The sequence below is a fragment of the Brienomyrus brachyistius genome, chromosome 12, assembly GCF_023856365.1.
Source record: "Brienomyrus brachyistius isolate T26 chromosome 12, BBRACH_0.4, whole genome shotgun sequence".
Taxonomy (NCBI): Eukaryota; Metazoa; Chordata; class Actinopteri; order Osteoglossiformes; family Mormyridae; genus Brienomyrus; species Brienomyrus brachyistius.
The window spans coordinates 21,553,775-21,567,466 of NC_064544.1; the positions used below are offsets into that span (position 1 = coordinate 21,553,775).

At 45.7% G+C, this 13,692-nt stretch overlaps 1 protein-coding gene across 1 annotated transcript in view; it reads left to right on the forward strand.

The window, feature by feature from the left end:
- atrn (attractin) overlaps positions 1-13,692 on the forward strand; it is a 113,104-nt gene that overhangs the window by 37,790 nt on the left and 61,622 nt on the right. Inside the window, exons 9-13 of the mRNA XM_048969979.1 lie at positions 1,348-1,531; positions 3,711-3,865; positions 7,451-7,535; positions 8,708-8,928; positions 9,657-9,778. Coding sequence (XP_048825936.1) covers positions 1,348-1,531; positions 3,711-3,865; positions 7,451-7,535; positions 8,708-8,928; positions 9,657-9,778 — 767 coding nt within the window. The remainder of the gene's footprint in view (positions 1-1,347; positions 1,532-3,710; positions 3,866-7,450; positions 7,536-8,707; positions 8,929-9,656; positions 9,779-13,692) is intronic.

A 13,692-nucleotide genomic window follows, 5' to 3' on the forward strand; every position in this document is an offset into this window, starting at 1 on the left:
TTCTTGTCAGAGCAGCAAGTAACTTCTTAAGTCCACTGAAACCTGCAAGGGTGTTTTTTGCATGACTACAGCCACTGTAAGTTGCTCAGACCAGTGGGGACTGACGTTTGTATTTTGGTCACAGGCTCCACGGGTGTCTGTCTGTATGTGGCTGGATTCGTCGGGCAGCTCGGTGTTTTGTCGGTGGTGTTGATTTTGCAGTCGGCAGTCATCCTGCCATTCATAATAAAATAACTTTTTATAAATTTGCCTCCAGGAAATTTTGGTGACTTGATTTGTAAGAGGGCTTACAAACATGCCATGCTTGGGCATTCGTGAGTGAGTGACTGATGTAATGATCATCAATTAAGCTGGTAATGAAGCTGTGCTTTATTGATTTGTAGTTACCGTTTCACAGCCAGTGCTGAGTCTGAGTGCCGGCTCCTGGGGGGCAGGTCGTCCTCTGGGTTGGCTCTGACATGTGGGCTAACCCGATCTGCACAGGCTAACACCCCTCCCTGTCTGTAGGAATGCACCCCAACTCTGCTTCTACTACCACTGTATGCTGCAGGCGTGGGGAACCTGATCCATGGAGGACTGGTGTGGGTGTGGGATTTTTATCTGAGCACTCAATCAGCCAATAACAATGGGTTCCCATGACTGGAGTTGAGAACCACTGCTTTATTATTGGCTGATTCAGAGGTCATCACAAACACCCGCACCCACACCGGGCCTCCATGGATCGGGTTCCCCTCTCCTGGCATACAGGGATGCCCGCATTGCTGACTATGCTAACTGTGACTATAGGGATGCTCTTAGTGCATTTTGTCTCAGGCACTGAATTAATAAATACATGTTTAGTGGTTTTAGGCTAAAGTTTTTTTTTTATTATTATTTATTTATTTGCCAATTTCCCAGATGTTGCCCAAGGAATGTCATTGAAATCCAATATGCTGCAGCTGTTTCTGATACCAGTCTTCGGTATTTAGCTACAAAAACCTGTTCTCACTCTGAGTGAATTTTATTTTTGTATAAACCACGCAGTATGCCTCAATGTTGGATGTATATCAGATGCAATTGTAGCTATGATGTTTTATTCCTTGAATCAACCTTTCTAACAAGTTCAAACATTTGAACAGTCCTGTAGCACCCCCTAGTGGATATTAGTGATTGTTTTTTTCTACCCCTAATTTAATAATCCTGTCAATGCTTTTGTAACAGAAAACAGCTTTTAAAAAGATTGAACTCTAAAAAGTACAAAGTATTATTACAGATGTGCCAAATGGAAATGTGTGCCGAAGTAGCAAAGTTTATTGGCTCAACGATCGAGTGATCGGAGTTAGTGTCTCACCTCCATCCCTCCCTCAGCCACCAACACCTGGAGCATCCTGAAGACCAACGGGGCACTAGTGCAGGGAGGATACGGCCACAGTAGCGTATACGACCCCAAGACCCGCGCCATCTACATCCATGGTGGCTACAAGGCCTTCAGTGCCAACAAGTACGGGCTGGCTGACGACCTGTACAAGTACGAAGTGGACACCAGGATGTGGTGAGTGTCTAGCTCCGCAAACTGAACGCAAATGTTCACGTATCTGTTTAGCTAAGCTATTAAAGGAGGGTTAGATATGTATTCAGAGTTTTTATTGGCCATATGCAAGATGGTGCAGAAAAATACAAAGCAGACAATATGCAGTAATAGTTCTATAAAGTGCATGTGTCATGGATACAACTGTCATGGCAGATGTAGATACTGGAAATGCAAATGACTGTTCTTGAATCCTGTAGTCAGTGTTCTGATGCTGTGAAACCGCCTGCCAGACTGCCAAGGTGTGTGAGGTTTGTGGATGGGATCCTGAATCCTAGAATGAACCTCATTACAGCAGCAGCTAAGGGGTAGCTGATCAGTGGTGGTTAGTTCAGCTCCTGTGATGTTCTGGGCAGACTTCCCAACCCTTTGTATAGCTTTTCTGTTGTGAGCTGTGGCTCTACCACACCATTACACTGCTGTTAACACTCTCAGTGGTACCACCTTACAAAACGGTGTGTGTTGCTTTGCATTTTTCCTCAGTCATCTCAGGAAGCAGATCCAATGTTCTCGATCTACATCAGCTTGTCTGAGATCTAGAGACCCAGGACCTTGAAGTTGCTGGCAGTGTGCACTGGAAAGCCATCAGTGGTGATTAGGGTGTAACTTCACAGTAGCATCCCTTGTTTTAAAGATGTTCAGGGGGTGGTTGTCATCATGGCACTACTCTGCCTGATCTGCACCTTACTCCTCTGTCCAGTTTCATCTTCATGGGTGTAGTATCATCAGCAGATTTGATGCTGCAGTTGCTGCTGAATTTGGCCCTGCAGTCATGCATGAAAAGGCTGAGCAGCCTTCTTGTTTTGGTCCCTGTGTTGAAAATCAGAGGGGATGAACTTTTGTTCCCCATCTTCATTACTAAGGGTCTGCCTTTAAGGAAGTCCAGGATCCTGTTACGGATGATGTCACTGATACCCAGTAATATAGAACTATATAACATAGAACTGTAAGTCATGCAATAGGGAAACAATTTTAACAATTAGTAAAAAGTTAATTACCTGAGTATACACTTTTCATGCTCTTTTGTCTGTTATAATTATTTGTCTTATTTTATTTTTATTGTGCATTCTTGGTTCTAGTTGTCTTATGTTCGGTGCCTGTGCTTGTCCTAGAAGCCTCGCACCTTCGGGGTTGCACAGAGCAGCTGAGGTATGCTCCACTGATTTGTCTTCTCTTGCTTTGCCCTTTTTTCTCATGGCAAATCAACCATTGCAGTCCAGGTGGTTGGGGTGATGATAGGTGGAGCTCAGTATTGGAAAACCAATGTGCTTCTGGGGATTTTCCATCAAATCCCTGCTGATTCCTTTCCCTCGTTTAGTGAATGAACCAATTTATTCATCCTAGGGCCCCTGAGTCCCTCAGTCAGTGATTGATGCAGTCCACGTTCGTGATCGGAATCGTCTCCGAGTGTTAGAACTGCCTACACTTAGTGGAAAGTATCTGAACCAAAACAAGGAGAGCGACTTAGCTACCCTAAAATACAACATTTTATCAGTGTATTAACATGAATAGAAGCAGTGTCTCTTTATTGAAGGATGATCTCTTACCTTAATCCACCTCACTGATAAAGTGATGGTATCTATGGCAGGAAATTACTTTGCTTTTTTGCAGCCTCGACTCTTTTATTTATTTATTAAGAGAAGGTGGCCCTGTGGCCATCTGTTAATGCAAACAGCGTCCAGTGTTTGAAGCTTGGGGCCTGGGATGCATGCTGTATCAGGCTATGGGAGCAGTCTCTCTAACTACCATTGTGTTTCAGCCCTGCTGGTTCATCGCTAGGACACATTCATTTTGCCAGTGGTTGGGTGCCAGCTGGTGCATCTGGTGTGTAATTCCTCTGATTGGGGGAAACAAGTGCAGGCTCCACTATGGCTGTGAGAAGTTTCTGCAGATTCAGCCACTGTGCTATGGCGAGCTAGCACGCGTGTGGCTACAAATCGCAAGCTTGCACAAGTGTGGTTACAAGTAGACGGCAAGCTAGCACACATGTGGCTACAATGAATTCTCTTTGAACTGCAAATGAAAGGACAGTGTTTACTTGTACTGGCAGGTGTTACGGTTTTACATGGTGGTTTGGGTTGTTTGGTGCAGCTGGTGTTGGTTCATTGGCTCATAGCTCACAGATTTGGCTGTTATTTTTCAGGACCATCCTGAAAGACAGCGGCTTCTTCCGCTACCTGCACACAGCCATCATCGTGAGCGGCACCATGCTGGTGTTTGGCGGGAACACACACAATGACACATCCATGAGCCATGGGGCCAAGTGCTTCTCCTCCGACTTCATGGCCTACGACCTGGGTGAGTGTGGCTCTCTGAGAGGGGCTCCATCTGTTTGTATTGCAGCATGAAATTAATTATTTGGTTCCATCGTTCAGTAACAGCGTGTCAGGATTCTCATGGATCTTTTGGATTAAACCATCTCTCAACACCACAGGCAGTGCTTTTTTGGGGTATTCTGAAAAATCCAAGAAAATTAGATGATACGTCAGCTGTAGAAAAGATGGATAATCCCATCCAACTCTTAGACCCAAGCTGCTTATCCTGTTTTTGTGTTTGTGATTCTCTGCCTCCTTCTATTCAGAGAAGCATCAGGCAGCCCATGTACTGTGAATGCTTCTCCGGTCTGGAGGTGCACAGCCGTGCATTTCAGAAGCATTGTGGATTGTACCAGGGAACCCACTTGCATGGGGGGTGGGGCAAATGAAGTCCTCATACAGAGCCAGACATGGATTCAAATCAGTCCCATGTTTTGATTCCATCCTGTGAAGGTGTGAGGCAACAGCCCAACTGTCTGGGCCTTTGTGATGCAATGTGTTCTTCTGTGTGCATATATATATAGTGTGAGATGGTGTATGAATTACTTGTGAACTCTTTACACATTCAGTTTTTGATCACTTAGGTGGCAGTACATGATCCAGAACGGCGTGTAACACTCTATGGACAAAATTATCGGGATACTTGGCCATTGCACCCACAGGAACTTTTATGACATCACATTGACATTCCATAGGCATTAATATGGTTGGTCCCCTCCGTTATAGCTATAATAGGCGTCACTCATCTGGGAAGGCTTTCTGCAAGATTTTGGAGTGTCTGTGGGAATTCTTGCCCATTTATCCAGAAGAGAATTTGTGAGGTCAGGCACCGCTGTTGAATGTTGAAGGCCTGGCTCGCAATCTCCAGTCTGTCCCAAACATGTTCAGTGGGATTAAGGATATGGCTCTGTGCAGGCCAGTCAAGTTCTTTTACATCCAGTTCACCCAACCATGTCTTTATGGCCTTGTTTTGTGCACTGGGACATAGTCACGCTAGAACAGAAAAGGAAGGGCCTTCCCCAGACTGTTCCCTTAAAGTTGGAAGCATAGAATTGTCCAAAATATCTATGTATGCTGAAGCATTAAGTCAGGGCTTTTCAAATCACGGTCTCCAAGGGCCAAGCACTGCTGATTTTTTTAGCCTTCCTTTACCTGTGAACCAGGTGTGAATCAGAATCATTAATCATTAAACTAACGACCAGGGAGACATGAAAACAAGGCCTGGATTTGGAATAGATGGCCAGATTTGAATAGGGGGGAATTCGGTGTTCCCTACACTGGAACTAAGGGGCCTAACCCTACCCCTGAAAAACAACCCCATACCATTACCTCTTCTCCACCAAAGTTTACAGTTGGCACAGCTGAGTCTGGCTGGTATGGTTATCCTGGCATCAGAACACATTTCCTCTGCTCCAGTGGCAGTCCAGTGGCAGCGTGCTTTACTCCACTCCATCTGACACATGGCATTGCGCTTGGTGATGTGAGGCTTGCATGCGGCAGCTCGGTCATTGAAGCCCATTCCATGAAGCTCTGGGCGCACAGCTGTTGTGCTGGGGTTAATGCCAGAGGAAGTTTGGAACTCTGCAGTTGAGTAAACAGAGCATTTTTTACTTTTACACACTGTGCACCACAGTGCTCGACGACCCCACTCATCCCCACTTTACATGATCTGCCACTTTGCAGTAATACCACTTACAGCTGACCGTGGAATATCTAGCAGGGAAGAAATTTCACGAACTGACTTATTGCAAAGGAGGCATCCTATGACAGTATCACGCTTGAATTCACTGAGCTCTTCGGAATGACCCATTCTTTCACAAATGTTTATAAACCTGACTGCATAGCTGGGTACTTGATTTTATACACCTGTGGCAATAGGTCTGAATGAAACGCCTGAATTTGGTGATTAAGAGGTGTAACACTGTCTGGACAGAAGGGCTGTGAATGTTCACATTAGGTGGGATGTCTATACCCCATTACAGCAGACGCTTTATGATTGTTTTTCGTTCTTGTGTTCAAGCCAGGGTGATTTTGTTGATCATTAGGCTTACCCCTGCAGATAGCCTCTCTGCAATTTCCTTATCTTTAGTGGAATTAACTCGTGAGTTACTCCTTATTAGAGTACATCAGGGTTTCTGAGTTAAAAAATACCTAATCCCGAGAGGGCAGTTGTTTTGGATTTAATGATGCTGGTTTTTGCCGGCTTGGAAGTGGAGTCCTGTATAGTTAGGCAGGATATGGAACCTTACCCTGCATGTAGAATGCTGCTGCTGCTGCTCTTCTGTGCTGCCAGAGTGACAGGCTCTCTATTTCCTGCACTCCTTTTCAGATGGATTACTTTGTCTTCACAAGCATCCAAGCCACATCTTGTATTGAAGTTTGAGTGTTTAAGATTGGGTCAGAGTAGATAAGTTGATTACTTATTTATCGATATATAAATGAACTATTATTTATTATTATTATTTTTGTCTGAGTGACATATAGTACACATTTTATTTTCTGCAATATTTGTTGGAACACGGTACTTTTTGGCTTTGCCCAGCAGAGGGCAGTGTGAACATACCAATCAGGCTGTGAAAGCTGTAGAGTCCACTAGTTTTAAACTGTAATGAAAATGACTTGGCCTAGTTTTAGAAAATTGGGCTTTCGGTGAATAACAAACAAGATTCTAGAATGTGAGTGAAGCTCCATGCATAGTATGTGACTCTGGTGAACTCCAGCTCAGGCTTGGGAAGCCGCTGGCTTTGGATGCTCAGACTAGCCTGGCTGCAGAGCCGTCAGATGCTGAGCTTCCTAGACCTTGGGTGGAGATGCAGGTGAAGCACATGGCCGAATCGCTGATGATGAATAGGCTTTGCGACCGTCTTCTGCGGATTTGTGAGGAACAGCTGCAGGCCCGACCAGTGGTGATGCAAACTGGCTGCAATCTGCGAGCCCCCACTCCCACACACACACACGTGCACACACCCCCACACACCTTTGAACATGTTCATAATGACACGTACCCAGCTTGGGTCTGATAGGGTTATGACCCCCAGTGTCATGCCAATAAAAAGGCACCTCTAGCCCACAGTTTCTTGCTACTGTTATAAAAATCGAGTTATTGATTTTCTGACACAGTAGAAAAAAATCTGTAGCAGCCTTGCCAAAGTGGTCTATCAACGCCGTGCATTTTTACCCAGTAATGTTCAGAATGACCTCTGTGATTAAAATCTGATTGTGCTCTTGTGTGATACCATGTAGTCGTGGTGTTGGTCTCTAGCCTCTTACTCAGTTTGGATTTGTGCTTCCTCAAACGCATTTTAATAACTTGATCCTTTTTTTGTGGGCTCGGTGGGGAGGGGGTTGTGCTTCCCCAACAACTGGGAAATATAAAAGAAACTTGGAAGACACTGAACATATGAAAGTGTTTCACAACGTGGCGCATTTACTTCTGTTCGTTGCACTTGTTTCTGCATGGGTGCTGGGATTTCATTTAGAAATAGCTGTTGGCCTGTTGGTGTTATTGCTGGGATTATTTAGTTTTAATGGCTCTCTTGTCCCATTGGTGGGTGTCCTCTTCCCACAGCTTGTGATGAATGGTCAGTACTGCCTCGACCAGACCTCTACCATGATGTCAACCGCTTTGGTCACTCTGCGGTCTACAACAATGGGTACGTTCTCTTTTTGGATGTTTGTGGTGTTTTAATTATGAATTATGATTTCCTTTCTAACTTTGCTGACTCAAAGTTTAATGTGACATTAAAGATTAAACACCAGTAAAGGTGGATCAGAATAAGATTACACACTATGATTCCACTATGATCTCTTATCTATTTATCTGTTTATCATGTAACAGTGAAGCAACTTGAATTTTCACATTTAGATTTTTGATGGTAAGGTTTGTATTCTAAATTCCAAGCATATGCAGTCGTTGAAATCCGTTGGTATTACATCCATCCATTTTCCAAACCGCTTATCCTACGATTATCCTTATACTACGAGGTCCGGAGCCTATCCCGGAAACAATGGGCACAAGGCAGAGAACAACCGAGGGTGGGGGGCCAGCCCATCACACTAGTCACTCACACATGCACTCCTACGGGCAATTTAACAAGTCCAATTAGCCTCAGCATGTTTTTGGACTGTTGAGCGAAACCGGAGTACCTGGAGGAAACCCCACGACGACATGGGGAGAACATGCAAACTCCACACATATGTAACCCAGACAGAGACTCAAACCTGGGTCCCAGAGGTGTGAGGCAACAATGCTAACCACTGCACCACCATGCCGCCCTCCATTGGGATTAATGATTGAAAATAAAAGCGCAGTCTCATTCCTGAAATTAACCCACAATATAAACATTTGAATTCTGTTGCAAAGTGTGTAGCATGGGTCATGTTAAAGTTTTTTACTAACAAAGGGTAAAAGGCATTCAAGGGCTGTAGCTAAATAACACAGCACACTTTGGATGTACAAAACCTCTGCATAAAGTAGGAAACTGGCTGTCTTAAAGTAGCTATTGGTGCAGTGTAGTTTGATGCAGAACTGCTGGTGGCTTGCAGTATGTTTTCTGCCTTACTGTATAGTAGCTGAATTACTCATGTGGTCTGCTGCATGATTCCCCTTCCATTTAATTACTTATCTACCATGTTCCTTATCTACGTTTTCCTTCCCTAAGGAATTGCCCCCACATGACTGGAATATACCCTCCATTACTGGGGAGAAATACAGCCCTTTTGTCATTGATATGGGATGTCGAAGCCCCTGTGCCTGAGCCTGTTAACCCCTCTTCTCTGTTCCTTCATCTCTCATTGCTTATCTCTCCTCTGCCCCCCCCCCCAGCATCATGTACATCTTTGGGGGCTTTAACAGCCTGCTGCTGAGCGACGTGCTCACGTTCACCCCGGCCAGCTGCTTCGCCTTCTCCAGTGAGACGTCCTGCGGCTCTGCCTGGCCAGGAATCCGATGCCTGTGGAACAGCAGCCTGGGCACCTGTCTGCCCTGGGAGGCTGCCAGCCCTCACCAGGAGCGTCTGGTGCTAGCCTCCTGTCCCCGCAAAGCATGTATGTTCTTAGCACGGCCCCCCCAGCAAAATAAAAAAACTACCTTTGTCCAGGAAATGTCTCATCCAGTCTTGCAAGCCATCGCATCCAGTCTTGCAAGCTCCTGGAGAGGCACAAGCAGGCTCCCCTGTATAGAGTTGCACTGGAAAGTAATTCTGGGACTTTATGAAATGAAAAGCTCAGAAAGTGAATAAGTTAATGCACTCTGGCAGGCTTGCCGCATTTTTATGAAGATACAGTGTGTTCCTTAGCTACACGCATTCAGTCCTCCTGGGAGGATTTATATGTTTGGGTTGTCATTTGCAGTCGAGGAAGCAGATGGTTCGGGGCTTGTCGAGCTCCTCCACCTACCCAGAAGCTCTCTCCCCCGGTCACCTTCGCCCCCTAGAGGCCTTGTCCTCATTCATCAACCATGTTTTCTCCTGCATGAGACGATTTTTCAGGGCTGCGTCTCACACTGTCCTAGTGAAGATCAAACGAGATATTTTAGCTCACAGCTTCTGGACTAAGATATCAGAATCTGTTATTTTTGCTTCTTGGGATGTGTGTTTGTGTTGCCTGACATAGAAATGTTTTGTCTTTGGCAATACGCTGCTGCAAAGCAATTGACTAGAACTGTTCTCTGTTTGCTTCTACTGGGTTTTTTTTTCTCATTCATGTGTAATTTACTGGAAACAACCTGTCGGAGTGAATGAAGTAGGCTTACTGTCTTTTTTGCATCTTTATAGATGCCGACAACGAGAAGTGTGACTCATACACAGACTGCTACAGCTGCACGGCTAACACCAACGGCTGCCAGTGGTGTGCTGACCAGTGCATCTCCATGAGCAGTAACTGCACTACTGTCACGGTAAGTCACATCTGGTTGGAAGATTGTGACCTTCAGGTTATGGGTGGAGATGCTGCCGATGCAAGACCCAATATCCGTGCGGGATTCGAGTATTGGTGCCAGTCTGATCCGATTTTCCATCGGAGATAAATCTAGCCTGAAAAATCAGGAAAACGCTTGTAGCCTTAGCGGGACATACCGTAAACAGAAGGGAGGCTCACATGGTGAATCGTTCAGCAATGCGTTTGTGTCACAGCTGTCGGCTGTGTGGGATGCAGTTACTGTACTTTACGCTGAAGGAAGTAAAAAGCTGAACTACAGAGTACGATGTGTGTAAGGCTAATGCTGATTTTTCGTAAGTCTGAACACAGTAAAATTAATGCAAAATAGGTCTTCAGACTTGCATTCTTTCTAAAGTTTGGTTAATTACCACTTAAAAGTTTTATCTGTCCTCCATTGTATACTGGAGATTTGGGTGTGCTTATACACCATAAATGGTGATATACAGTGATATTTTTATGATTTATTTCATTATTATAATTCATTTGGCAACAGATTGCACAATTCACACTTTAAGAAATAGTTCTGCTCATTTTTGTGAAAGTAACTGAATAAATGAAAGAAGCAGGCTTGTGTAAATCGTGTTGCTCTGGATTTCATCCTGTAGCGTAGCAGCACAGCTTGAGCAACACGACCATTAAGTTTTCCTGTCAGCAGAGTTAATGCCACCACAACACTACAGCAAATGCCATGTTAATTGAGTGTATTGATGCAAATATGTCATTTAATGCTTAGCAGTTGATATAGGAGAAAAAATATCGGATTTTAATATTATCAGGATCGGACCAAAAAAAATTTTGCGCCATCTGTACTTATGGGTGAGGCTATGCGAATAATTTTTGCATGTACATTTATTTCGCAGAAACTATTGCACTGTGATGTACAGATGAAACAGGTAATTTATTGTAAGCTGACATCTGTCATGGAGCGTACTTTGATACCAGTGCTGCAAAGATCTTTGAGTCGCCAGTGACAAGTGCAACATAGTCATGACAACAAGAGATATAGAACATATCAGAAAAGCTACAGAAATAAGACCAAGATGTTCAAGTAGGGTGAAGATCACAGCATCCATTAGTAAAACCATATCCATAGAACTCTCAATGAAGACGGTGAGCTGGGGTGGTCAGTTGTTGGATAAGGTTAGCTGACATTGCCAGAGCAGGTGTTTAAGATGTTTCTTGAAGGATGTGTTGGGGTGTCCTATTCCCCCACCAAAGAACCACACATGAGAAACAAACTTCTAGATTGAAGAAGTATGACATTTTAGTTTCTTGAACTATGGTTAAGACTTTGGATTCGTGTTTGTTTTGTCAGGCCAGTTCGGTGTAGTGTTAAACCTCTCTTTTGAGTAAATGACACATTATTTTGTGCCCTCTTTGTCAAACATGGCAGTAATACTTACGTGAAGAGTAGTTTTGGTCTTAAGAAAAATTGTCAGTATGTTGTTTCGGTACTGTAATGGCAGCAATATATCACGCTATTGGGCTTTTTGACGTGGTTTATTGTTTATATTGATCAGTGTTCAGGTTTGCGAAGCAAGTTGCTCCTCGTTGCTTTATTTTGTTCTTATTTTTTCTTCGTTTAGAACTATCATTAAGCTTGTTCTAGTAATGTAACCTGCTGAGATGGCAGGGTAATACATTTTTCAGTTTGGCCCAAGAGATTCTCAGCAAACGGGGCTCATTTGAGAGAGAAGGGAGCCAGAGTGGACTCGCCATCACCCCCCTCCCCTGCACATACGCTTTACCCAGACGGGCACTGATGGCTGATGGTTAATTGTCTTTGTGAACATTAGCTACTACAGTGATATGAGCTTTTAGCTCTGGTCACCAGTGTCATGCTCCTGTCCTGGGAGTCCTGTGCCTCCCCCAGTGGTCCCTATGTGAAGTGCATGTGTTGGTCCGTGTGAGGTTCACTTGAGTAAGCTGGCAGAGGGTGGTCACTGCTGGTCATTACCATCAGGCTGATTCACCTGGGTACATTTCCCAAATTGCCTTTATTTCCTAGATTTGGGAGGTTTACCTATGAATGGAGAAATCACAGGTAGATGGCAGCGCGCCACGTCTGGGACGGCTTGTCTTCCATCGCCTGCTCGATCCGCATCCTGACCCGGCTCCATAGCATTGTTGCCCATTAAAGAAGGGAAGGGAAATGTGAACAGGGTGGTGTATCTGATAGTTCTGTATATTCTTGATGAAACCCCTAGTATATGTATTGCTAGCTATACTCTGCACTTACTCTGTACAAGGTTCTTCTGGTAGTGAGGATGACCTTGAAACAGCTCTTACTTGCTCAGTATTGTGACTTCTGGATAGAGGATGTTCAGATGAGCTGTTCTTCTGAGATATTTTACACCACTTTCTCTAAGTTAATCCCATTATATTTTTTCCCTCCAAGGTACAACTCCCATGCAGGGGGGATGAAGACAAGCATGCATGTTCTCCAGTGTGTGATGCCAGGTGCTTGCTTTTCCATGCACTGCAGGCTTCTTTGTTTGACCTTACACTTCGAAGGAAACACTGTCCTGTTGATTAGACCTGCAGTCTGTGGATGATTCTGTAGAACAGTGTGACAAACTCAGCCATGTTACCTACCTAACTGAGAGTGGGCTGACTGCGTCTAGGCCTTCTTGCAATAAAATTCCGAACAGTGCAGTTGTGATAAAAAAAAAAAAACACTGCAGGACACCTTGATTTGAGCAGGATGCCATTGTGGTGGCTTATGTGATTCTTTCCTAATGTACTTTTTAAAAAATTGCATCTCTGTTGGAGTAGAATAATCACCAAAGCAATATTCATTCCTTTCATTAAAACAGCTTGCCTGCTTTCTAAAATGACCCATTGTGCTTGATGGCTGGTTTTGTGCGCTTAATTGAAAAATGTAAATATTTGCATAGTCTACATTTATGTCGCTGTAGAAATTTGACACCTTGAGCTTTCACTTGACTGGTTATGCAAATGGACTCCATCCTCACATGCTCTGTGGGACTCCCAGGCTGTCAGCAGTGTTGTGGCTTCTGGGGTCCCCAGGCTGACAGCTGTGTTACGGTTCCTCGGGGCCCCCAGTCTGACACCTGTGTTACGGTTCCTCGGGGCCACCAGGCTGACAGCTGTGTTACAGTTCCTCGGGGCCCCCAGGCTGACAGCTGTGTTATGGCTCTGCGGGGTCCCCCAGGCTGACAGCTGTGTTACAGTTCCTCGGGGCCCCCAGGCTGACAGCTGTGTTACAGTTCCTCGGGGCCCCCAGGCTGACAGCTGTGTTACAGTTCCTCGGGGCCCCCAGGCTGACAGCTGTGTTACAGTTCCTCGGGGCCCCCAGGCTGACAGCTGTGTTACAGTTCCTTGGGGCCCCCAGGCTGACAGCTGTGTTACAGTTCCTCGGGGCCCCCAGGCTGACAGCTGTGTTACAGTTCCTCGGGGCCCCCAGGCTGACAGCTGTGTTATGGCTCTGCGGGGGCTCCCAGGCTGACGGCTGTGTTATGGCTCCTTGGGGCCCCCAGGCTGACGGCCTTGTTATGGCTCCTTGGGGCCCCCAGGCTGACGGCCGTGTTACGGCTCCTTGGGGCCCCCAGGCTGACGGCCGTGTTACGTCTCCTTGGGGCCCCCAGGCTGACGGCCGTGTTACGGCTCCTTGGGGCCCCCAGGCTGACGGCCGTGTTACGGCTCCTTGGGGCCCCCAGGCTGACGGCCGTGTTACGGCTCCTTGGGGCCCCCAGGCTGGCAGCCTTGTTATGGCTCTGCAGGGGCCCCCAGGCTGACAGCTGTGTTATGGCTCTGCAGGGGCTCCCAGGCTGACAGCTGTGTTACGGCTCCTTGGGGCCCCCAGGCTGACGGCCGTGTTACGGCTCTGCAGGGGCTCCCAGGCTGACAGCT